Source organism: Haliaeetus albicilla, chromosome 26 (assembly GCF_947461875.1).
Source record: "Haliaeetus albicilla chromosome 26, bHalAlb1.1, whole genome shotgun sequence".
NCBI lineage: Eukaryota > Metazoa > Chordata > Aves > Accipitriformes > Accipitridae > Haliaeetus > Haliaeetus albicilla.
In genome coordinates, this window is record NC_091508.1 from 5,460,764 (window position 1) to 5,486,419 (window position 25,656).

The 25,656-nt window shown below is 52.0% G+C and overlaps 1 protein-coding gene across 5 annotated transcripts; it reads left to right on the top strand.

Annotated features, from left to right (window-relative positions):
- Positions 1 to 1,814: 1,814 nt before the first annotated feature.
- PPARD (peroxisome proliferator activated receptor delta) lies at positions 1,815 to 23,897 on the top strand. 5 transcript variants are annotated; one of them, XM_069771586.1, is made up of 8 exons: positions 1,815 to 1,896; positions 6,523 to 6,611; positions 17,457 to 17,685; positions 18,407 to 18,558; positions 19,328 to 19,466; positions 20,073 to 20,275; positions 20,626 to 21,079; positions 21,473 to 23,897. In XM_069771586.1, the coding sequence occupies exons 3-8, from the start codon at positions 17,556 to 17,558 to the stop codon at positions 21,718 to 21,720; spliced, it is 1,326 nt and encodes a 441-aa protein (XP_069627687.1). In that variant the 5' UTR covers positions 1,815 to 1,896; positions 6,523 to 6,611; positions 17,457 to 17,555; the 3' UTR covers positions 21,721 to 23,897. The 5 variants fall into 5 exon arrangements, with proteins under 5 accessions (XP_069627687.1, XP_069627688.1, XP_069627686.1 ...); XM_069771587.1 differs by lacking the exon at positions 1,815 to 1,896 and adding an exon at positions 3,383 to 3,419; XM_069771585.1 differs by lacking the exon at positions 1,815 to 1,896 and having other exon boundaries at positions 6,320 to 6,611.
- Positions 23,898 to 25,656: the final 1,759 nt, after the last annotated feature.

Sequence of the window (25,656 nt, forward strand, 5' to 3'; positions counted from 1 at the left end):
GCTCTGTACTGCTCCTTGAGTAACTGCAGTGGGAACAGTGCCTGTGCTTTTTAACCATAACATCACTTACCAGATTAGCCACTGCCGTGGTTTACCTAGGGTGTTGTCATGGTTTAACCCCAGCCGGCAACCAAGCCCCACCCAGCCGCTTGCTCACTCCTCCTGGTGTGATGGGGGAAGAGAATTGGAGGGGTAAAAGTGAGAAAACTCATGTGTTGAGACAGTTTAATATGTAAAGCAAAAGCTGTGCACACAAGCAAAGCAAAACAAGGAATTCATTCACCACTTCTCACGGGCAGGCAGGTGTTCAGCCATCCCCAGGAAAGCAGGGCTCCATCACACCTAACAGTGAATTGGGAAGACAAACGCCACCACTCCGAACGTCCCCCCCCTTCCTTCTTCTTCCCCCAGCTTTATATGCTGAGCATGACGTGATATGCTTTGGAATATCCCTTTGATCAGCTAGGGTCAGCTGTCCCAGCTGTGTCCCCTCCAAACTTCTTGTGCACCCCCAGCCTACTCACTGGTGGGGTGGTGCGAAGAGCAGAAAAGGCCTTGACTGTGTAAGCACTGCTCAGCAGTAACAAAAACATCCCTCTGATACCAACACTGTCTTCAGCACAAATCCCAAACATGGCCCCATACTAGCTATTGTGAATAAAATTAACTCTATCCCAGCCAAAACCAGCACAGGTATGAAGGTATAAATTAGCTCCATCCCAGACCTCAAGTAATGGCACCAATGGCAGAAAGCTTGCGACACCTCCAGCAGGCAGCTGGTCTAGCCCTGGGGAGGGTGGAAAGCAGCGAGGGGCTTAGATCGGGAAGGGGAGGAGAGCCCCAGAGCTCCCGCAGGCACTGGGAATGACACGTCGTGACGGTCCCACAGCATCCAAAGAAACACCTGGCCTGGCAGAGCTGGTGCCAGCAGCAATTTGGTCCTCCAGTCCCAGTTTCATTGCCTGAGACAAATCCCAATTCCCTCCCTACTCCAGCACAGCATGGGCTGAAGCACGCTGGTTACTGCCAGGCCTCCTGCCCAGGGCTGACCGCTAAGGGCTCAGTGGCATGTCCCTGGCCCCTCTTTCTGCTCCTGCCATAGTGAGTGCCTCCAGATGAGCCACCCTGCCTGTGACACGGAGCTTGGTGCCACCTCCGGGGCCTTCTTCTCCCAGACACGTCCCCAGTTACAGCCACAGACTGGCCTGACCCGAGAGGTTTAGTGGGGAGGTTCCCGGGGAGGCTGCCGTCCCCTCTGCCCTCACGTCTGCAGGCAGGATACAAGTTCCCCCCCCCAAGCCCGCGTTGCACGGACGCGGCCCCCTCTCCCTCGACAGCGGCGAGGACTCAGGGGAAAGGGCTGGGCCCAGCGGTGGGTCCCGGTTAGCCGCGGCGGGGCAGCCCGCAGGCGCTGGGACAGGGTGACCGTGACGCCGAGAGGGAACAGGGACTACTCAGGCTCCCCTGCGCGCAGCAGACCCAGCCCTGCGGGAGCCCGCAGCAGAAACGAACCAGCCCATCCCCGTCCCCGTCCCCCGCCGCCATTTTGCGCCTCCACCCCCCCCGCCCCTCGCTCTCCCTACCCAGCACGCCCCGCGAGCAGCGCCTACATTTCCCATGAGGCCCCGCGCCGGCCCGGGCCGGGAGGTGGAGGCAGGGCGAGAAGTGCGGTCCGCGCCCGCCAGGGGGCGCCGCGGGGCGGGGCGGGGCGGGCTTGGGCCGTTGCCGTGGTGATGCGGTAACGACTTCCCGGCGGCGGCGATTGGCTGCGGGGTGCTGGGTATGCGGTGGCGTCAGGGCGGGCGCGGTGACGTGCAGGGGTGGGGGGCAGCGGGGCGCCGGCGGTGTGTGTGTGGGGGGGAAAGCGGCGGGTCGGGAGCAGAGCCGCTGCGGGAGGTGAGCGGGGCAAGGCCTGTGGGGAGGCGGGTGGGGGGGCACGGGGCGGGGTCGGAGGGGGCTCGGGGGGGTGGGGGGGACGGGACAGGCGGAGTACAGGGGCACGGTGTGGGGCGGTGGGGGTGTGGGGCAGGAGGAATGGGGGGGGGACAGGGGCACGGGGTTGTGGGGCAGCAGGGATGGGGGGGACAGGGGGTGTCGGGGGGAGAGGGTTATGGGGCAGTGGGGAAAGGGGTGGGGGGGACGGGGTGTGGGGCGGTGGGGAGGGGGGTGGGGGGGACAGGGCTATGGGGTGCGGGACTTTGAACGTAGAGAGGGCAGAAGGTAAGAGGCAGGGTATGGGGTGGAGGGGCTGGCTGTGCTGTGGGATGGGGGGATAACGAGGAGCGGGGGGGTGGGGGATGAGGCTGGGGACGGGGGGGTCTCTGTGGGTGTGGGTTTGAGGAGGTGGCACGCGGGGGCTTTCTGGGGGTGTGGGGTGGAAGGGGGAGGGAGGTCTGGTGCACGGGTCTGAGCGTCGAGGAGGCAGGGGGGGATTTGGGGGGGGCAGTGGTTTGGAGGGGGCTAGGAGGGCAGGGACACATCAGTGACTTTAGGGTGCAGGCTCTCGTTCCTGCTTGGGAAATCAGGGAAGACGGAGGATGGAATGTGGCCCAAACGGGGGAGGCTGGGGGGGGGGGCAGTCTGCCTTTCTGCTCTCCAAAGGTGGGGTGGCAGAGGGGGAGTTGGCCTGCGGTTTTAGGGTACCAGTGAGGGGCACTGTGTGGGGGTCTGGGGCTGGAAGGAGGAAAAGCAAGAGGGTCAGGATGGTCCATCAGTGGTGCATCAGGTGAAGGGTTGCTTGAGCAGAAGGGATCAGAGAGTCTTTTTCTCATCCCTCCTATCTCCACGTTCTGCTCCTGCTTTCCCTGATATCCCAGATAAAAGATGTTTACTTGTTGTGCCGTGTTTTTTCCACCTATAAAGTAGGGGTACTGCCGCCTTTATTAAATAGTGGCTCTAAAGTACTTGAGAGTTCTGCACGAGGTCACTTGTCCCGTGCTGCGAATGCTCGTAGCCAAATGCAGGAAGGTGGTACCTGCATGCTGGCTGGGTTGAATGTAACTCTTAATTGGCTTTAAAAGCACTTGTAAAAACTCCTAGGTGAAAGGTAAAGAAGCATGCAGAAGTAGGTGGCAGGACCTTGAAGCAAGAAACCTAATTTTCTTTCACCTCCTGCTTCCGTCCTTTGTTTTATTCTACCAACCTGTTGCATTTTTTCCTTCCTTGTTGGCTAGCTCCAAGCTCTGTAATTATAACCAGCTAGGATCCTGTTGTTGCATTGAACTGTTCCTCCCCAAATGAGTTTTGACCTCTCCTTTTTTGTGTGATCGAAAGGCCTCTTGGCCTTGCTATACTTCTAAAAGTTTGTGTGCACTGACTCCACCTCAAGTGGTGTTTAACAGCCCTATTTTTTTATGATCAGAGAGCCTCCAACCTATTTACGGAAGCCAGTGAATTAAGGTTCAAAACCTGTTTACAAGGTAGGTGTGTTTTAGTGTCCCTGTGTTGTCCCTCAGACGGGGTTCATTTGCCTGGTGTGCAAGCCAATAACACAGAGCCGAGGTATTTTCACATTAATTTCATTGATGCACATGAATGGGTGCCTGTCTCAAGACAGCACACCTTTGTCTCAAAAATTCCCACATTTATACACTTAAGTAATACATATTCATTATTATTTCCTTTAATGATCAGTTCTTACTTCTTCACCTCTCATGTAAATTAGTGTGCAGACTCTGTTGTCTTCCTTCATTGTCTTCTTTTTAGTAGGTGGTATAATTTGAGTAGGTGGTCAATGAGTCGGTGGTCGTGATCTCCCCCTGTAGAAATTGCTTTTTACCTACTTCTTACTCTGTCTTGGCAGCTCCAAGCATTTCTGCAAGGTTTGTTGATCAGTTGTTACCTTTTCTGACACAAACATAAAGCCCCATTGTCTAGTAGTTAGTTTCTAAACCCTAAATCATGTCTAGTTATTGTTTGCCTATTTTAAATATTAACTAATGGGGGCTGTATACAGGACTTTAGCAGTTCCCTGGTTATTTCAATCATATTATAGATATTAATTGATAACACCCGGATGGAAAATCAAGGCACAGAGAGGAAAAGTGGCTGAAGATGCAACTTGTCAGTGGAGCGGGAGAGAATACACACCCTTTGTGACAATCCCATCTATGCTTTTCCCAAGGCATCTGTCTGTCATCGATCCTGTTGTATCTGCATGGCTTCAAACAGCATCCTCATGTAACTTATCTTAGCTCTGGCCACCTTCCCCTTCAACAGCTGTCCTGGGAGGCCTCTTGCACGCGAGTGACGATTGTGCTTGCAGGAGGGAATCGGTCTCCTGAGCCGCCGCATGTTGGGAAAGCCCCTATGAACAGGCTGTGGGTGGGCAGAGGAGCAAGCAGGCTTTGGATGTGCCATAGGATCCGGGCAACGTCCATCATGGCGATGCAGAGGAATCTGAGCGTGGAAAGAGGATGCAGCAGTGGCCACCCCATGAATCAAGGTCCCAAGGCTGGTAGCAATGTTGATCTCTTGAACCAGTGACCTGTGGGTTGAAGCAGCCCATGTCCCGTTTCTCGTTTGTGCTCCACTTGGCCCTCTTCCTGCTGTCTCTCTTCGTGCAAGCTGCCTTGCTACCTTCAGCGGAGAATCCCTTTCCCCTTCTGGTACAAACGTGCTCCAGGCTGTGCTGAGGTGGGAGTTTTCTCTGTGACTTATCATGTGTCAGCCAGGGATACAAGAGGAAGCTTTCAGGAGCTGGTGCAAGTATTGCCTTGTGTGTGATGGTGATGGGGCATGCCCTGGCATTTAGCTGTGAGCAGGACGAGGTGAGCCAGTAATTTAGTTTTAATTCTTAGATCTCTGGCAGCAGCAGCAGTAAAGCACTCTGATCTGTGATGGGAAAGAGCTCAGGGTGTGATTCGTGCACTCCCGGCGTGTGATTCATGTCCTCGTTGACAGCATCAACGTTACACTTTGTTACTGAATCAGGGACGGGCTTTATTGCTGGTGGAGATGAAGAAAGCCCGCTCCTGATGTGCCAGTGGGGTTGTAATGACTTTATTATTGTTTCTCATCAGGAAGGTTAAAGAAGAACTTTGTCTGGGCTGTTTAGAAGAACTACCTTCCGTTTTGGGAGGGAGGGGATGAGAAACCTGGTGTAGCTTTAACATCCTGCTGTGAAAGTGAAGTTACTGAGTGTGGTTTTATGGCTCCCACTAAAGCAAAGGCCCAGGTGCTGGATCTGCACTCCTTCCCTTGCTGGCTGACCTTCGGGCAGGCTTGTTTCAGCTGATGTCTCGGCCCCCCTGCCTGTAAACCGAGGGCAATCGCTTTCTTCAAGGGGGGCTGTGATTTTTATATCGCTGACAGCAAGAAAGAGCGATCCTGATGCAAATAATGCTTCAATGCAAGGGACTGGGGTTATTTTTTTTGGAGCTCACACTTATGCCCTCCCGTGGATGTACACGGGCTGCTCAGCAACATAGGAAACGCCCTCCACACTCCCACTAGTGTGCAGAGAGCCTCGGCTTTTGGAGCAGGGGATTTGTTTTCTTTTTTCATCCTCTTCTGAGCAGCTGCAGCTCCCGGTGCCTTGTCAGACCTGGGAGGTGCAGGAATGCATGCGGCACTGAGTGGGATCCACTCCCTGCCCTGAACTTGCCAGCTTGCCTGCCGAGCTGCCCCCCTCTTGGTTGGGGGCTGGCAATGCCGGGTTCATTGCCAGTGCTTGGCTGCCTCGCAAGTCATCCCATGTTGGAGGTAGCAATACGAAACGGGGCTTTTCCATTGAGGTTGAGGAGCAGCTAAGCCTGGGTAATGTCAGGGAGGGTACATGGGTTCAAGTAGCATCATGTTCACAACATCTTTGTTTAATATGTTAGTCCAGTTAGTCTGCATAACTGTGTCTAAAAATAGAACATATTTTCTCCAAGTCCTCTAGTTCAAAGCCTCACAAGCCATTTTTTTCCAGCGTTGGTCTCTTGCTGCTTTCCTGAGCCTGAAATTCATACAAGGCTATTTGCAAAGTTATCAGGAAAACCAAGAAGAGTGAATGAACTCTGCCGAATCCTTAAGTTTCAGCCACCCGACAGGGAAATTCATTAAAGTTGCAGTAACTTTCTGGCAGCCTCTTAAAGGGAGATTAAGCAAGCTGAGTAAACAAGCCACCTTATGGCCACCATAGACCTTTTCTAGCATCAACTTCATGCATTGTCATAGAAGCTCAGAGTCATCAGCCTCTGGCTGTGGGTGACATGAGGCAAAGGTGACATCCTGATGCTCAAAGCCTGGTGAGGGGTTGGGGCCATCTCTGTTGGGACACCCGTGGGTTTGCTCTACCCTCCTGGTTTGCAGCAGCTACCGGAGCCCAGGGGAGACAGCTGTGATTGCATGTGGTGGCTGCCTCCCCGCCTCCCCACAGCACGAGGGGAGTCACCCCAGCCTATGGTTTCAACATGCAGTAGAGGGAGTGTGTGTTTAAACTTCAGAGCTGTCGCTGGATCCAGCCCAGTTCTCCCAGCGGCATAAATATCTGGCCTTCGGCACAGTCGTGGAAATTCGTGTTGTGTTCTCTTGCAGATTACTTCGGTTTTCATCTCTCCGTGCTGACATGGTAACTGAAGGGTGGCTTTCAGCGACAGGCAGACGGGGACAGCTGCTCCGGAGAGGTAACCTTTCCCTTTCACACGCGGGCGATCTACCAAAGCACTTATCCTACATATGTTTTTAAAAACTTGGGAAAGGGAAGAGCCTAGGAAGTGAGGCTTGCTTTCAGCAAGTTTCACTTTTGTCCACGAGCTTAAACGTTGTTAAATTTCTTTTAAAATTTAAACTCTATGCCTTGTTTTTTTCAGTTTCTGAATACAATCTTTATGGATTACGCTTAGTAGTATGCTGTGAGTGTCATGGTCTAATCCTGTTCTTCTAAGCCGACTGTTACCATCAAAGTATAGCGACTTAACATTTGATTATTTCACTGATTTTTATGACTGAAATGGGCTCTTGTATATTGGGGAGGGTATATGAGATCAGGGATCGTACTTGGGTAACCAATCACTGAATGCTCTGGACACACGATCTTGGCAGCAGTACCAATACCGTCTGTCGCTATCTAACTGCCTTACTCGGACAAAGCTGAGCAGGTTACAGCAGAGCTGAGACAGAGTTTTTGAGGAGGTGGTCAATACGGGCTGTTGTCCTGCCTGCAGCCGTCTGAGGCGATGCCCAAAAGTCTTCACTGTGGTCACTCGGCACCCAGATGCTGCATGTAGCTTCTAATGGTGCTGTGGCTGTAGGGGGTGGATTTATTTTTGCCGCAGCACACATCTAAGGAGGTTAGCTGGACAGAGATGTGGTTTTGTGTGTCAAGTTTGTGCAACTGTTGTACTGTCTCTGTTCTGGCATTCGAGACATGGACTTCCAAGGATCTTTGCAGCATGCAGAGAGGATTTTGTAATGAGCCACATGAGGCTTTGCTGATCAGAAGAGCATTGTTGTACAGAATTGCTTACTGATGTTAATGGTCTCCATCTCTCTAGCGTGTTGCCTGTTGACAAATATGTATTTTTGTACAGTACGTCTTGTTGCCTTTCGGGGAATATTTCATCTGCGGCTATTGAATTATGAACTGGAAATCTGCAAATGATCTTAGAGACTGAGGAATTAGCACGACAAGAGACTCTTGGGCTCCTTCGTGCAGTGGGACCTGGTGTGCAAATGATTTTTTAATTGGGTGAGATGATGTTATAGTGCTTATGCCTGAAAGGTTATTTGCTGTCAGAACCCAGCCTGGCTTGCCTTGACTGTGAAATTTTAGAGATGTTGGTTTATTTTGTGATTTGTATTGGCTCCCTTACTTTATAGCAGGAACAACTGCCCTTGCTGATACCCACAGATTTGTCAGGCTGTGTAGCTGCTTTCTCATCAGGCGCTGCAGAGCAATCTTTGCTTTTCTAGAAGTGTTGCTATTCAGAGATTTACTGCTTATCACTGCTGCAATAATTTTGGAGACTCTGGGAAAGTCTAGACAAGCAGAAGTGATTTCCGTAGTGAGTACAAATAAGATTTTTCTGTAGAACTAATTTTTTTTTTTTAATATTATACTCTGAAATGCGCTTGCATTGGCAGAATGCCTAGGAAATTACTTTCCCAAAGCAGGGTTTACAGTGGAATGATTAATGCCAATATAAAGCCTTGTGGTCAAGGAGATTGTGAAATGCATCTTCCCCAAAATGTGTGTTTTGGGATAGCATTCACTGCAGCCCTGCTTGGTTGCAAGAAGGATTCAGAGCAGAACTCACTTGAGTTGTATCTTAGTTTCAGGATGACTTCTTGAAATGCTCTAATATTCATTGCTATGATCTGCATCTGGAAAATGTCTGTGTCCTCCAAGGCTTAGCCAAGAGCTTGTGAACATCTGAGATCATTTGGGTCAGGTCTTTCAAACGGGCCTTGCAAAGAGCTCCGAGGTATGTGCGTGTGTTTGGGTGCTTCCCTGGGGATCCCCGTGGACAGGTTCTGCTCAAAGGTTTGGGTTTTGCAGAGGCTGTGGTTTGCAGGGGAATCCTGACAGGGGAGGAGGTGGCAGGATGAAAGCACGGGCCACAAACACGAACATTTCTTGTGGTGCTGGGTCAAGCCAGAGCACATCTCTGAGGCTTGTGGATAGCAACAGCCACATAATGTCTGTGCTAACCAGAATCGTTGCCCTCATGCTGCGTTTTCTGGTTTGCCCTGGTCTGGGAACTGGAACTTGGAATAGCAAAAACCAGAACATGCACGTTCAACCCCATAATGGAGATGTGGGATGGAGACAGGGAACAGTTCTGGTGGTTTAAAAGGGCAGGTGAGCTTTCCTACCTGAGCTGATAGGGAAACATTTCTCTAACGGTCTGTTAAGACAAACTTTGCTATGAACCACACTACTGCCTAATGAATGTCTCATTAGGAAAAGCTTTGTCAGGCTACAGAGAGGATGGGTGAGATGGCTTCAAAATAAGCAGTGTTTTTTGCTGTCACCTCGGTGATGGGAACCTAAGCTCAAATCCCTATCCTGCTTGAATTTTTACAAACTTTTTTTTTAATGCAACTCTTGATTTCATCTTAATGCAAATCTGGAATATTTCTGAAAATGCCCAAATCTGATTTTCATCTTTAAGTTGATTATATGGGTTCTGCTAGAGCTGTTAGACCTTGAAAGCTGTTAACCCCACAGGGCTGATGGCCAGAGACACACATCTCTGGAAAAAAAAAAAAAAAAAATCTGTGGGTTCTCATGTCCATAGGGTAGGTGTTACGTTGTGGTACATGGGGATCTCTGGAGAAGGGTTGTTGGTGAGCATGAGCTTGGGGCTGGAGCTGGTGGAGCCCACTGAGCTCCCAGCAGCTGGCTATGTTGGGAGGTGGTGGTTGTTGGCTCACTCTGTACCTCTGCTGCTCTCTCCGTACCCCCAAGACTGTACCAAAGACATGAGGATGTTATGAAAGGCACTAATGCTTTGCTCAAGCGTTTTTGTTTTCTAGGGGCTGAGGTGGAAATCCAAATGGTCAGAGCACACTGCAATCCTCTAATTGGCAGAGGAGTCTTGGCAGGATCATGCTGACATGATTGCTGCTCATATCACTGCTGAAAACACAGGGAAACCTCTGTTCCTCCAGTCGGCTCTTGCTGTGTGAATGTGGCCAAAAATAGTAAGGAAACATCATTCTCCTCTAGTTCCCTAAGAGGGTGTTGAACTAGTTTGTGTAACAAAGTTATTCTAATGTTCTCTGGAGTTTTCTGTACCGAGTAGGCAGTCAAACTCAGACTCTTTTTTCCTACTCTGTGGTTGAAATAGAGATGCAACGAACATGGTGATTTGTTCTAACCGTTCCGGTGTGTATGTTCCCAAGCCCTGCTGAATCATCTGAACTTGTGCCTGGGCATAATCGCTCACTGTCAGCTGCCTCCTGGGATCAGAGCGGCATGGCTGGTGCCCAGGATATTTTGCTAAGGTCTACAAAATGGGTAGCACTTTTCTGGGAGTCCAAGTGTAAGCATAAGAAAATTTATAGGCTGGTGGATTTTTTTATTTTTATTTTTTTTTCTCCCCCTGGTTAGCCCATGGGATCTAAAAATCTCTGTCACTGCAAAGAGGAGAAGGCTTGCTACTGCTTTTGTGGGCATTTTACTGGATCTGGAAGCACTGGCAGCCTAGCAATAAAACTTACTGGCCTGCTGGGTATTTGGCTCCTGACGGCAGGCTGCACACACCTGTGTATGATCCAGAGCAATGCATTGGCCTGGTGCTACTTTACTACCCCTCATTGCTTTTCTGGGGAGCTGATTGCCCCATCCAAAGCAGGGGTGACACTTGCTGGTGTCCCAGTGACACTGAGACTTTGGAGGAAAACTAAGATGGGTCCTGGTATGCACAGTGCTGCCAAATGACAGCCTTATTTGCTGCCAGCAGTGCTCCTGTTTGCAGTGACAGCTTGTTCCACTTGCTGCTTTCCTGGTTTTCCATTTAAATGCTGCTCTGAGTCTGTAACACCCTGTGCCCACTGTTTGCCTTGGGAAGTGTTGTTGTCATTCCCATGAGCTCCTCCCTTGTCAGTGCTGTTCTATAATTACTGGTGTTCCTGAAACCAGATCCTTCCACGTGGCCTGCCCAGGTTCGGGAGGACAAGGGATCTGTAGGCAAACAGAGTGCCCTGGAGTAAAGCGCGAGAGGACTTCAGGAGTTTCAGAAAGCATCAGCTTACAGTGGTTTGGTGGGTTCTCTGAGCTGCCAACTTCCTTGCCTTTGGGATGGTAAAGGGAAGGAGAATATATCCCAGAGAGCTTCTCTGGCACTTCCAGAGAAGAAGCAGGGATGTGAAAGCTGGCACTTGTGGAGCAGCAGCAGAGGCTGCTGGAGGAGCACAAATAGGAGATGCTGTGCTGGGTGGCAGATCCCTACCAGGAGATGGGAGTGGGCCTGTGGGTTCAGCATCCCCTGTGGACACTTAACGATCTCTGCAGCCCTGTGCAAGCTGTCCTGTGCCTCTCTCCCAGCAGCATGTGTGCTAGGTTTGCAGACGTGTTCCCAAAGCATTGCCACAGCTTCACAGCCACCTCTGCTGTGCTCTGGGGTGCGGGGGGGATGATACTCTCTCCTTACCAGACTTAATGATCTTCTCAAATAGCAACACTTCTATGCCATTTCCAGCTCTGAGAAGCCCCAGTGGTGTCACCTTTCTGGTACCTGCTTGTTTCCTGGCTGCGGTCCTCATTCCAGCGGGTCAGACCCACGTGTCCCGTCTGCGCCTGGGTGCTCTGGGCTGTCCTGAGCCCAGAGCAAACACAAATTGCCAGGACGAGACGTGCCGGTTTATTTGCTGAAAGTAATCCTGGAAATGCTTTGTATAGGAATGTACAATGGGAGAAGATGGTCACGGGCGGTGTGGTGTGCTGACCTGGGGCTGGGGAGGCCAGACTTGAGAGCGTGACTGCAAACAGGTGTCAAAATCCGTAATACGGGAATAAACAATGACACTTGGCACTGATGTATTCCTCTGTGCTTCCAAAACATGCCGTCTCTGTGAGCTAATGCAGCAAGGAAAGGATCAGGAAGGAAGTACTATTAAAGTCCTGCATTTGTTTTTTTTTTGGGGGAGTGGTTTTTTTTAGTGGAGTTTGGTTGGGGTTTTTTTTGATAATGAAGGAAATGGAGGTATGGGGGTTGACAGGATTTGCTGAAGGTCATGAAGCAGGACTTCAGATAAGAGCTAACAACTGCTCAGCTCTTCACTGCCTGCCCTGCTGTTACCCCTTCTGCAAAAGGTAGCTATGGAGGCTGGCTCATCAAAGGCTGAAGAGGGCAAGGAGTCTCTCCACTGGAAAGGCATTTAGGGATGACTCCTGTAGAAGTATTACCTCTCTCCCAGTATCTGCCATCTCAAGATTTTGGAGCACATCTGATGCGTGCTTGGAGAATGAGTTGAAAGAGAAGAGCAGCCCAGCAGAGCACCCTTTTAAGTGTGGTTGTGAGTTCATTGCCCAAAGTCTGATTTGCTTCTGTTTCTGCAATACCGCTTGCTATCTGAAGAAACCCAACACAGGCAAGAAAGCAGGAAGTTCCTTTTGGAGCAAAATACCGTGATCTGGTTTTGGGGACAGCATCTGTTGTGGTACGAAAAGAGAAGAATCCGGCCAGTTTTGTAACCTTTTTAACTCCCCCTCAGTGTCCAGGAAGTAGGCGAGTTAAAACATGTGGTAGATGTGTGATGCATTTTGGCAAGCCTGGCTGTTCAAGGCAAGCGAGGGAATCTCCTGCACTCTCTGTCACATGTTCCTGAGTAATTAGCAGCAACACGGTAATAGCAGCTGTGGCAGCATCCTGTTGCTTAGTCGGCTGGGCTTGTACTTGGTGAAATGCAGATAGCCTGCACAGAGCAGTGTTGGAGAGAAGATCACAGGACTGGACTGGGTCATGGTACAATGTCCGAGCAGATGCTTCAAGGGGAAGATCTGCCCTGAGTGTCAGTGCTGGCCAGGGCTGTGTGGAAGGGCTCTTCCTTGCTAGCTCTAGTAGTTTATTTCTGCATGTAGCCTGCCTTGCGGCCAAGACTTTGAGTAAGGGAGGAAGCACTTTGGTAGTAAGTGCTGCTGAGATCTCATTAGCTAATGAGGGGGTATGTTGATCTTTCAGGAACAAAACCAAACATGTTTTCAATGTTTGTGTCTCCTGTTTTGTGCACTTAGTTACCTTTCCTGTATCGCAGCTTAGCTTTTTTATTTGGCTTTTATTAGTCGTAGCTGACGTGTAGGAGGAGAAGTAGAAGCTGGTACTCGATCAGCAGATATTGGAAGCAGCGACACAACCCAAGGGATGTCTGCAGTTGATGGCCAACAAGCAGCAATCACATTTTTTTATGGATTCAGTTCAATTTTTGTTTGTGGATTCAATATGTGCTGCTGTACAGAGGGCTGAGTTCTCATCTTGACCCTTCCAAAAGGATTCACTTCTATTGACTCTGAATTTGGCTAATATTTCTGTCCAGAGGAATAAAAATTCAAGCCAGAAGTGCTCCCATGGTTGGTTAGTTTCCTTTCACAATTCCTGGTGACCTCTTTTACAGTAACTTGAACAACTGCTTTGAGCGGATCAGCTCTGTGACTTGGCCCTTGGAGGAGGTTTGGACCTTCTTTTAGCATTTTGCTTTGCCTGGAAACTCCCATCTTCCAGGGAGGGATCTCGTGTGGTGACACTCCAGACTGCAATAGGGACTTGGTCAATCCCATCTGTATAAATATATTAGAAACAAATGTATGCTCTTGTGGAGGGGAATGAGGGCAGGCATCCTCCCTCCGCCTCCATGAGCACACTGAAATTACCTCTTGTTTGAGCTCACCACCAGTGAAACTACACCTGGTTTAAAGATGAGGTCCTTCTAATTACGAGCACTTCCTTGCTCTCATTTTGTGGCTGTCTGGCTGCCAGCGCCTGGGTGTCTGTGTTGGAATGCATGTCCCCTTCTTGTGACACTTTGCTCTCATGTGGTACTCGAACACTGGTGAGAAACTGGGCTTTTCCATCACATCGTCCTGCCACCCCTCCTGCCCACAGACTACAGGGAAGCAGGCGCTTCCTCGCCGGTTTGTCAGCTTCTGCTTCTCTGAACTTGGCTCCAAGGTCTACATGCTAATCAGCAGTGAGGAGCTGTCAGGACAAAAGTGTACAAGCTGCAGGTTGATGAACTGGAGGTTTGGATCTTGGTCAGCTCCAAAAAAGTACTGCCTTCTTGCAGGGGTCCACGTTGAAGATTTGTCTCCTTTTAATTTTTATTCCTGTTTTTTTCCTCCTCTTGTTGTGCCATATCTCTCCCCTGATGCTTGCCGTATGGTTTAGCTTGGCATGGATGCCAGCCCCTGCTTCTAATAAAGATAAACCTGTTGCCCGTGCTGTTTTGCAGTGTGGGAGCAGGGCAGCCAGCAGGCATCTGCCCAAGCCTGGAGCCAGCAAACAAACCCACCCTCTGCCGTCTGCAGGCTCCCGGGAGGGAGGCTGCTGTCACAGCCAGGGTTACTGAAGCTTCTTGGAATGGGGATTGAGGCAAGGGCAGAGCAAGTCATGAGATGCTTGCCCTCTTGCTCGTTCTCATCCTGTGGGAAGAGGAAGGGAAACAGCTTTGCCGGATTCTCTGGAGAAGCTTAGGAAGGAATGCATGGTTCCCGTCCTTGCTTCCAGCCTTTCTTTCCATTGCTGCCCTGTGATGACTGAAGAGAAAGAGGGGGTGGCTATGCCGGGCAGGAATCTCTGCCCTTCTCCCTGTAGCTTAAAGCTTGTATGCTCTGGCGGATGGCTTAGGAGAGGAGACCGAGTTATCCCTCCTCAGGCCCTGCCTGCTCAGCAGCTGGATGTGGAGGCACCAAGTGGGTGGAGAGGTCCTGGGGTTGAGATGGACCCTTTGGCCATCCTCTGCCATCCACGCAGCCATCCCTGGTGTCGTCCCACAAAGATGCAGGGCTGTGATGACCCTGCCCATGGCTGTGGTGGCAGGGCAGGTCCCTCCTCATGCTTAGAGGGACAGAGTTCGGACAAACCACTGGGGAGCTCCAGCTTCCCAGGATACCTCACTCTGAACCACCAGGCTCACAGGGGAATGGAGGAGCCATGTGTGAAACCTCGGCAAATCTCCGCAGTCTCTGCATGCTGCCACGCCACTGGCCCTGGCCCAGAGGGGAGGGCTGGGGGTCCGCATCTGTCCGGGGGCCCTGCCGAGCCAGCTTGCTCCACACTGGGGTGTGCAGGCACAGCCCATGCCCTGCCTTTCATCTGCTGAAGGCAGGGGGTGCAGCCTGTGTGAAATCAATCCTTTTTTCCCTCCTCCTCTCCCTCTATCTCTGTTGTTTAGAAAACAGGGGAATGGCTAAGGGAAAAGCAGGTGTGCAAACAGCTCTCACAGCTTCCCTCTGCCCAGGCCCCTGTACTCTTGGCCTGCAAGGAGATACTAAAACAATACATTCAGAGCCTTCTGGTAAAAGCTCTTCTCTCTCTGGCTCTCCAGCCACTCTTGAAGGGTGGGATCTGAACCATTATCCTTCCTCTAATGCCTGCGTGCACATGGGGAGCCTTAGCTGGAGCGTGGTGTTGCTGTCTGTGCACATCTCGCCCTCTGCTTTCCTCCTTCTTGGGCCTGCACACCTGTCTCTAGCCAGACCAACTCCAAGCACAGTTTTGGGGTTGCTGTGGTGGGTTTTGGGGAGCAAGCTGCATGTCACAAACTCGTTGCTACCCAGGAAGTACATGGCCCTGAGTAGACCCAGTGGATGGAGGACAGCATGCCAGGGATGCAGCTGAAGGAATGTGCCCACGTTATTCCAACGGCAACGTGCCATGAGGCATCTGGCGCAAAGCAGAAGGTTCCATCTGCACTGGGTTTAAAGCAAGTGGCCTGTGCTGGATGCCAGAGACAAGGGAGAGCTAATAAGCTCATTAAGCTGCTGCTGGTTGTATTTTCCACTGTAGGCTAGTTTATCCTGCCACAAGCTTCCCCCTCTAACTGCTGTTCCAGGCAAAAGCATTTTCCTGATGTTTGTACATTCATTTATATATAGCCTTCAAAACGATCGAGCTCGTTACCCTCCATCTCCAATGAATAGGTTTTCCTGCCTGTGTGCCATGTCCCACCACGCGGGATGTGTGAGAGGAGGCCAAGGATAACACAGCCCTTCAATGGTCCCTTAGTGCTCTCGCGGAGGCACGGGAAGGGAGCGCTCTGCCCTTGTTTAAGCACCCCTCTGCCTGATCCTGCTGTAAAGGAGAGCAGGGCAGTTGTGCTTGCAAGTTGCCTCTAACGTACCTCTCCTTGAAACAAAACTGTCTGTCCTGCAGTCTGAATTCCCAGCGTGGAGGGCAAAAAGCAAGGCCCCCTCGCCCACAGGAGACATAAGCTCCGGGGGATGACTTGAGTCCTGGCTTTGCAATATGTTTGCGTTCAACCTCCCGCTTGCAGGTTTTGTCCTCTCCCTCGGCTGCTTGCTTGATCTCACAGGGAGTTCTGACCTTGCTCGGCACTGACAGCTTTCCAGCGAATCCAAGGAGCTGGCTGCAGCTCAAGTTCGAAGTGCCAGGCGTGAAGGTCTGTGGCGAGAGGGAGAATGAGCCCAGGGAGTCCTGGGTCACTGCTGCCCTCCCCCAGCAAGCCCTGTGCTGTAGCATGGGCTTGGGCATGGGCCACAGACCATCCTAGTGCTTGGGGGTTGCCCTTGTGCGAGTCCCCTGCGAGTAGCTTGCTTCTCTCTGATGCGGGCTTGAAGGTGTTGCATCAGTTTAACTTGTGCCTGCAAATTGAGGCTTTCCTGGTGGAAGCTGGATTTCAGTGGCTTTTCTAATGGATATTTCTCCACTTAAAAATAGCTCCTTTAAGGAAATGGATGCAACTCTACATAAACTGGGCTTGAGATATTAGTTACTCGAGCAAGAGTCAGTTTAGGAATCAAGATCTGGAGGTAAATGCATGCCGGGGTGTCGCAGTGTGAGCTGGACACTCAGGCGAGATCCGGCATGGTTAGGAGGGAGGTGGGAACGGTTCTGCAATGGTCATGGTACCAGTGATGCATCGCTTGCACGGCTTGAGTTTTTTGTGGGCTGTTTGGGATGGACTAAGGCAAACAAGGAGCGGAAGCGTGCGGGGGGGAGGATGGGGCCGTTCCTCCCACAGGAAACCCAGGATTAAGACACTAGCTGGATTGTGTGGCCATCGCGATCACACTGCTGGACCTGGTGGCTGAGCACGGCCCAGCAGCTGCACGGAGCAACAGCAACACGTTCAACCCAGCGGCTCTTGGCAGAGGAGCTGGGGCCAGTTACAACACGACGAGTGAAAATAAACACAAATGCTGTGACTGGCAATGCTGTAATGGGAAGGAGCGTGAGCACAGGGGCCGGCAGGAAGCGATCGGTCTTGTGGATGGCTCGCACAGGCCGGGGGCTTTCAGCCACTGCCTGCTGCTGCACTGAGCCCTGCTCCCCCAGCATCTCCCACCCACGGGCACAGGGCCGCTTCACCTTGATCAGCCTCTGCCATCAATCTAAGCTCTGCTTTGGCTGGGTGGGGATGGAGGGTGAAGCCAGCCCTACCTTAATCTTTCTGGTGGTGTTGGCTCCGTCAAACCCCAGCCTTGACTACCACTGTGACATCCCAGGGTGCTAGTGACTCTGGGGGACATTGTCTGGGGCACTGTTTCTGCTACGGGACTTGCAGGCTGGGGAACGCAGGTCCCTGAGTGGCATCTGGGCTGGCTTGTGGTCTGGACTCTGTCTGCTGGGCTTTAAATACGATTCCGGTGAGCTTTTGCTTCCTCGAGTCCTACAGGGTGTTTATACCAGAGTGCCAAGTGGCCTTTAAAAAGCCCCGGGTTCTACTTGTCTCCCTGGATAAGGGAGAAAGCAGAGCAGGACTAGCATGGTTACACATCGCCCTGCTGCTGAGATGCTCTGTGTGGGCGTTCAGAGCTGACACTGCGCGTTTCTCCCTCTGTCCCGCAGGCTAGCAGGAACAGCCTGGTAGGGTCCATCTCGGATAGACGCGGATGATGCCAGAGCTATGACAGGGATTGCAGTCTTGGCACTGAGGGGTGATCAATTATGGAACAACTACAGGAGGAAGTACCTGAGGTCAAGGAAGAGGAGGAGGAAGAGGCAGTGATGGTGGCAAGTGGAGCCTCGGACCCAAGTGGAGGACCAGACAGCTCGCTGCCTTCAAGCAGCTACACAGGTGAGTGGAGCCACGGGAGCTTGTCTGTCCCTGGAGGGTCCAGGTATCCACGTCCCCTGGGCAGTGTCCTCAGCTGCAAGGGCAGAGGACGTGCCCGTGAGTGGAGTTTGGCTTGTTTTAATCTCTTCCCTTTGTGATATAATGCATTGAGAGCCAAGTTAATGGAGAGGCTTATTTCTTCCTCTGTGGTCACTGCACAGCTGTTGACAGCAGGTTGGGAGATGGAAATTAAAAAGACAGGCAGGTAACATTGTGCCCCAGAGTGAGGGGACTCCCAGGGTGCCTGAGAATGCTTCCCTGGCCACTTCTTGAAGTCCTCAGGGCAAACTGATTGTAGGAGCTGGGGGAGAAGGTTTGTTGCTGCTGAAGAGGCTCCTCCAGAGCCCCAGGCGTTCCAGCTGGGCAGCCCTGTGCCAGCCGCCTGCCAACTGGGGATTATAAAATTTGCTGGTTGGGTTTCATTGCCTAGACATGAATGCTAGAGGGAAGAAATCAGCATTGATGTGGAGTCTCTCAGCTGCTGGGGACACTCTTGGCTCTGTGCATGGCATCTGCCTGCAGCCAGTGCCTGATCTCAGAGGTTAACTGCCCAGATGCAATGCCAGTGGCCGGCTGGGACAGTGCTGGAAATCCCTCGTCAGCTCCATGGCTGGAGGAGTTAGGCACGACACTGGGCTTGTGGCTACTACGCAAAGGTACATATCCCTTTGTGTGTTTGCAGACCTTTCGCAGAGCTCCTCTCCCTCCCTGTCGGACCAACTGCAGATGGGCTGTGAGGAGGCAGCCTCAGGAGCATTGAATGTGGAGTGCAGGGTCTGCGGAGACAAAGCCTCGGGGTTTCACTATGGTGTGCACGCCTGCGAGGGCTGCAAGGTATGTACACCTTGGGGAGGGCTGGGTTCAGCAATGCCAAGCAGAGATTAGATCCAGGGACCATGCCATCTCTTCAGGCAAGCAGATTTGCAGCAAAACAGGGATGTGGGATTGAGTGATTGTAAAAAACTCATTTGCAACCTGTCCAGAGAGTGTGAAGAGTACAGGCAGACACGCAAATACTGTCTTGGGGGAGACAGCTGAGATGTGTATGGCCCAAATCTTGCCCCGTCATGCTTTACTTGGTAAGGCAAATCCATCTATCCCCACGGGGACTCTGGCTTTGCTTTTAAAGATGCTCTCTGTGCTGCAGATCAGCAGTGAGCTGTGTGTTTATCCCCCTGGGATCACCGGCTGCAGCTTGGATGTGCCTCTGAAATTCTTTCCCCCACAGCAGATGCCAGCGGGGCTGCGTTAGCGGCCCAGGTCCTGCCAGACATTCCTGCAGGGTGAGGCCGGCCCACAGCTTGTTCCTCCATCCCTCCCTGCTGGCTGCCTGCAGTATCACACACACAGCTCTCCAGCACCTGACCATGGGCTGCCCTCCACGGTTCCTCCTCTGCAGCCCCCTTCTCCCACCGCACAACCTCTCCTTGAGACAGAGACTCTGCTTGTGTCAAAGAGACCCAGGGTTCCTCCTCCCCACCCGTCTGAACCTCCATGAGGCTCCTGGGGATAATAAATCAGCCTGGTCGCAAACCACAGGTGCTAACACTGCTGTTCCCTTGTCCTCCTGCTCTGCATCCCCCTCTGTGCCGCCTTCCTGCAGGGTTTCTTCCGCCGGACGATCCGTATGAAGCTGAAGTATGAGAAGTGCGAGAGGAGCTGCAAGATTCAGAAGAAGAACCGAAACAAGTGCCAGTACTGCCGCTTCCAGAAATGCCTCTCGCTGGGCATGTCACATAACGGTGAGTGTCACTGCTGTCCACAGGCCTGGTTGGCTGGGTGCCACAGGGCCATCTGCCCGTCTATGAAGGATTCGCACGGGGAGGCTGTATGTAGCTTGCTTTATTCCGTGGCTCTCTTCTTGCTAGGGGATCATCTTTCAAACCCAGTGCTTTGAGCTTTTGACTCTTCATCCCCTTCTTCTGTATGAGAAGGGGCTGTTCGTTCCACCATGCAGGTTGGCTGTTGGTATATGGCTGTCCCTTATAGGTTGACCCAGAGGGAACTGGACACACAGATTGCTCTTCTGTGCTGGGATTTTTAAACTTCAGGTGTAACCGTCTTGTTCCTGGCCAAGCAAAGGTGTTTATGTGGGAAGCAGGGTTTGTGCAAGAGCCCTGAGGAGTGGGGATAGGAGCTTAGTGTGAGGCTGTGTTGGCAGTAACGGATGGTTCATGAAGGTGTCAGTGCCAGAGGAGCTGCAGCCCTGGAGAAGCATCGTGTTGCATAGCTGCAAGTGTTCACCAGCAGACCTCTGTCTGCAGTGGCAGAGTAGACTGCTACCTCCCTGGATGCCTCTCCTGGGGTCGTCCCCAGTGTCCTGACCCACCAGTTTCCCCCCTTCCCAGCAATCCGCTTTGGCCGCATGCCGGAGGCAGAGAAAAGGAAGTTGGTGGCGGGGCTGACGGCGAGCGAAATCAGCTGCCAGAACCCACAGGTGGCTGACCTGAAAGCTTTCTCCAAGCACATCTACAACGCCTACCTGAAAAATTTCAACATGACCAAAAAGAAGGCGAGAGGTATCTTGACTGGGAAGGCCAGCAGCACCCCAGTAAGTTCCCTCCCCAGGGCAGGTGGGGTTGGCCATGACCAATGGCGGGGGGGGGGGGGGTGGCTGGTCTCTGGGAGATGCTGCTCAACTCCCTCCTGCTGTAGCTGTTCCACATGCACCATTTCCCAGCTGCAGCCAGGTGGACTCTACACATTCTGCCCCTCGCTGGTAAAATTCCCATTGCTTTGCAGACTTGTGCTGTTATGGGTGGGGTGCAGATTGCCCCGGCACTGTCAGCTCCAGCGGGGAGAGAACAACAAAGGGACAGGCAGACAAATGCAAGTGTCCTTGGCAGAGCTGATATCTCGAGTGCCTGCAGCAGGTTGCTAACTGCTTGCTTCTTTTTCAAGCAGCCATTTGTGATCCATGACATGGACACCTTGTGGCAGGCAGAAAAGGGGCTGGTGTGGAAACAGCTAGTGAACGGCATTCCCCCCTACAAGGAGATCGGGGTGCATGTCTTCTACCGCTGCCAGTGCACCACAGTGGAGACTGTGCGGGAGCTCACCGAGTTTGCCAAGAGTATCCCCAGCTTCATAGGCCTCTACTTGAACGACCAAGTGACTCTGCTGAAGTACGGGGTGCATGAGGCCATCTTCGCCATGCTGGCCTCTATCATGAACAAGGATGGGCTGTTGGTGGCCAATGGGAATGGCTTCGTGACCCGCGAGTTCTTGCGTAGCCTGCGGAAGCCCTTCAATGAGATCATGGAGCCCAAATTTGAGTTTGCTGTGAAGTTCAACGCGCTGGAGCTGGATGACAGTGACCTGTCTCTGTTTGTGGCTGCCATTATCCTGTGCGGAGGTGAGCGGGCACCCTTGGCCATGCGAGTGTCAGGAAGAGTCCTCCTGTACTTAGAGGTGGTTTGGAGTGGGCTGGGGGAGCCGAGCTGCAGCTGGCCCTGAGATCAGCCAGGGGTGTCTTAGGGGGATGAGAGAAGAAGTGAAACCAAAGCTTCTCCATGGCGGTGATGCCTAGCAAGCTTGGACCAAGAACAAGGAGCATAGAAGTGGCATCTCCTTCTCATGTGCTGCTTGTGGGATATTTTGTCCAAGGGCACGCTTCTCCCCTTGCCTAGTTGACGAGGTTGAAGTCACGGTGGGTGGGTTACAGTCCCCATCTCCCTTTCCCCAGGAGGAGCATGTACTTTGGAGGGCTACACCATAACACTACAGCTACCGTGCTTCCTCTCCACAGACCGTCCTGGCCTGATGAACGTGAAGCAGGTGGAGGAGATCCAAGACAACATCCTGCAAGCGCTGGAGTTTCACCTGCAGTCCAACCACCCGGATGCCCAGTACCTCTTCCCCAAGCTGCTGCAGAAGATGGCTGACCTGCGGCAGCTGGTGACGGAGCACGCCCAGCTGGTGCAGAAGATCAAGAAGACAGAGACAGAGACATCTCTGCACCCACTTCTGCAGGAGATCTACAAGGACATGTACTAAGGACCTGTTATTTATGAGAATGAAGCCATGGATTCCCATCAAGACTCTTTGTAAAGAAACAAAGAAAACCTTTCCCCATGTCTTCCATTTCTTCTACTGGAAACTCTTTTCTACGTGACCCTGACGTACGGTACATAGGGCAAGATGCCGTAAGATTTTGCAGCCACCACCTGCTAGGCCAGGGCTTCCGTTAACACACACTAACAAATTTACAAAGGCAAATCATAAGCTACTGTTTCCGTTACTAGGGCCCAGCTCTTTAGCTGCTCCCTGGGGCCCCTGAAGTAGCCGGCCAGTTTACATGTCTGGACGGTGGGGTTCCTGTGGCAGCCTGGGGACGGTGGGGGATGCTCTGGTCATTAGGAGACCTGAGCATGGTGCGGGTATCCGGTGGGGCCAGCAACAGCACTTACAGCGTGTCTTTATTTTCTTTTTCGTATTGCACTCTGAAGACATAGTCCTGAGCCGTGAAGTCTAGGACAGTGTAATGAAAGGAATTTTCTCTCTTTTCCAAAGAAAAGCCAGAGTATTTGAAGACGGGTAGGGCTGTCCTAGCAGAGACCCTCAGCTGCAGCCCCCCCTCGCTGTGCAGCGTGTTTGTGTCTCCCAGAAGGATTGTGTGATCTCTGCCTTCCCCCAAGTGCCGTGTGGGAGCCCTTGCTCCTGGTACCTCCGTTTCAGAGAGAGCCTGCCCCTCAGTATGAGAGTGGTAGGGATGGGGACGTGGGAAGGAAAGGGGTTGACTCATAAAAATTCATCTTCAGAGCAGAGTCCAGAATCTGTGTGCTTCCCCAGGCTGTTCTGCACAGATGTGAGTTACCAAAAAGGTTTGTGCAGGGCCAGGGGCAGGCCTGGGACTGGTCAGGGTTTAGGTGGCAGGGCTTGCAGCTTGTCCTGCAGCTCCCTTGCCCAGCCCTGGAGGGGCTCTGGGGGTGTTGCAGGGCAGCGCAGGCAGCAGAGGCTCCCCAGCAGCATGGCTCCTGTGAGCACCAGAGCAAGCAAAGCATTCAGCATCACCAGCAAGGTGAAAGCCATGGCCAGCCCACAGTGCTCAGGATGCTGAAAGGGCATTGACCTGTCTGTTAACACCCTGCCTCAGTTTCCCCTCTGTGAAAGGGAGCTGGATTGTCACCTGCTCTCTGCTCGGAGGGGGAGCACAAGGATTAACTAGCGCATTGCTAACAAAGAGCTTTGCAGCTGTAAAACACAGTATAACTGCCAGGTATTTATAAAAGGGGAGGGAGAGGGTGGGATGCTCACAATGAGCAGGAGCTTCCTGGCGAGCGTGGCTGGGTCAGGGAAGCTGCCCTGCCCTCTGCCACTGTCCCAAGTGTGAGTACAGCTCCAGGCTTCGGGGTCTGCCTAAGTCCAGAGCCGTTCTGGGACTTTACCTCACACCATCTCACATCTCTAGTGAAATGCCACGGTGCTGCCTGTGCCTGGGATGGGACGCCTGGGGCGGGGGGGCTGCATCACCTGGTCTCTGGGAGAGAGGACAGATCTGGGAAGGGCTCGGTCCCCTCTTGGGATGATGGTGTCTGACCTAAGAAGTGGCACTTACCCGTCTGTAGCTCATGGTCCCGTGTGTCTCAAGCAGCCTTATTAAAATACTTATATTCCCAAGGAGGGGTTGTGGGAGCAAATTAGTTGGTTTTATTTTCTTTTCCTCCTCTTCAGGGTAGCAGATTTCCCTGGTGCAATAATTCCTTTAAAACCCAAAGGGGAAGAGCACTGCGCTTCCCCTCCGTGTCACGGGGCTGGCCGGTCCCAAATCTGCCCCTGCTGCCACCGCCCTCCGGCTTCTTGCCGTGCCTCAGTTTCCCTGCCCTCTGCCCACCCAGCCCCTTCCCCTCCCTACCTCGCACAGGTGTTATGAATTACCGTTTCTAAAGCACTTTGAAGCCCTCTTGGGGAAGGCACCAGAGATGTGCGTGTGCTGGATGGAGCCCGGGGGGATGCGAAGCCCCCAGTGGCATCCCCCACCGTAGCCGGCATGCAGGACTCACGTGCTCATCACCTGGGGAACTTTTTGCTCTTCCCTCCGCGACAGTGTAACGACCCTCAAACTGAAATGTATATTTTTGCTAGAAGTACAAACCTCCAAGTGTTTTTAATAATATAAATAGTGTCCACAAACTGACTTGACTTTAAATAAATCTGAACTAAATATTTAAGAACCCTTTAGCGTCCAGCCTTTTATTGTGGGATTCTCTCGGCCCCTGGGGGGCTGTCCTTGGGAGGGTTTCCAGCAGAGGCAATGGGATTTGCTGGATTTGCTGTGATTTCCAGGGATTTGCCATGATTCCCAGGTCTCTGTGATTCCCAGGTCTTGTAGCTGCTGTGGTTTTCCTGCCTGCATTTGCCATCAGACCTAAAGGCAGCAAGAGCTGAGCACCAGCAGGTCCCAGCCTCAGAGCCAAACGCTCCCTGCCCCAAATCTTTGCCGTAGCGGTTGCTGCGGGGTGAAGCTGGGCAATGAGCTGAGGCCGGCTACAGCCACCCCAAGATGGGCAAGGATGGGCTCAGGGACAGCCTGGCCATGTGCTGGCACAGGGCTCTGCTCTTGGCCGGGTCTGAACACCCAAAAGTTTGCAGGGAGCAGCTGCAGACCCCCAGGCTTCCCTCTCCCCTCTGTCCCATGTAGCTTCCCCAGGGGAAGCTGTACAAATGCCCCCAGAGTTTCCCAGGCATCTGGGGGCACAGAGAGCCCTAAGGCTCCCAGCTGGGCTGGGGGGAGCAGCAGGGTGAGGGTTAAGCCACTGTGCCTGCCTGACAGTTACCAGGCTGAGCCTACCAGCCTGTCCGTGGTTTAACCCAGTGGGCAACTAAATGCCACACAGCCGTTCACTCACTCACCCCTGCAGTGGGATGGTGGAAAGAATCAGAAAAAAATGTAAAATTCACAGGTTGAGATAAAGACAGTCTAATAGGACAGAAAAGAAAGGGGGAATAATAATTATAATAATTGTGATAAATGAATTTAGTCTCAAACAGGATTCCAATCAAAGTTTACAATTTATTAAATGAATAAATGCAAGCAAACAGCGCTGGGCGCACCGGCAGCCTCTGCTCTACCAAGACGCGCACGGTGAAAAACAAAACAGCTTCTTTTATAGTCTAACATTAGTTACATATTCATACTAGGCGTGTCCTTCCAAAAGACTCTCCACCTCCTGGTTGTGTGGGTGCAGTAGTTCTCCTAGAAACTTCTCGAACTCTCCTCATTGGCTGAGGGTCTTCTATACAACGTATCTGTGACCAGGGTCCCCAGGGCTGGGGCAGACCGCAGGCATCCTGTGTAACAGCCGACACCCTGCACAGCACCAGCTGCGATCACCAGAACCCAAACAAGTTCACAACAGACACCTCCCCCTCAACAAATGCATACAACAAACTGCCCATCAAGACCCTAAGTACTGCAGTCTCTGAGGCTAAGTATACATTTAGATGCCTCAGTTCTCCCCTAGGATCTCTTGTTTAACACTGTGCAGTTAACAACGAAACCGGTTTGGGGCTGGCAAAAAAGAACTATATACATATCATCTGTCTCCTCCCGGCCTGCGGTTATACGAGGACCGACAAAATGGTTAAAGATTACATAGACGGTGAGGGTCACATTTTATTATGCGGCCCTAGCATTGTTTATATTGACACGAATCAGATGAACACATTTCACAATCCCCCATTTTCTTTTTTGTTGGTATTGATTCGTGTTTTCGTTTCCAATCGTGTCAATACTTGCTGAATTGGTTTCAATTTTGGATCTTCCTTTGTTTTTATTATCATCAGAGAATGAGTTGTTTCTTTCCCTGATTCTGGATCAGTAGGTACTGTGGATATCTGCATTCCTTGTATAACCGAATGTATTAGTCTGGTAAAACAAGGTATTAAACATGGAATTATTAACAATCTCCCAAATACCCCCAATACAACTAT

What these genes read in the sequence shown, in the direction of transcription:
- PPARD (XM_069771586.1), top strand. Translation starts at nt 17,556, where the DNA reads ATGGAACAACTACAGGAGGAAGTACCTGAGGTCAAGGAAGAGGAGGAG. An exon ending in GCCTTCAAGCAGCTACACAG is followed by an intron (nt 17,686 to 18,406) that starts GTGAGTGGAGCC and finishes GTGTGTTTGCAG; the next exon opens with ACCTTTCGCAGAGCTCCTCT. An exon ending in TGCCATTATCCTGTGCGGAG is followed by an intron (nt 21,080 to 21,472) that starts GTGAGCGGGCAC and finishes TCCTCTCCACAG; the next exon opens with ACCGTCCTGGCCTGATGAAC.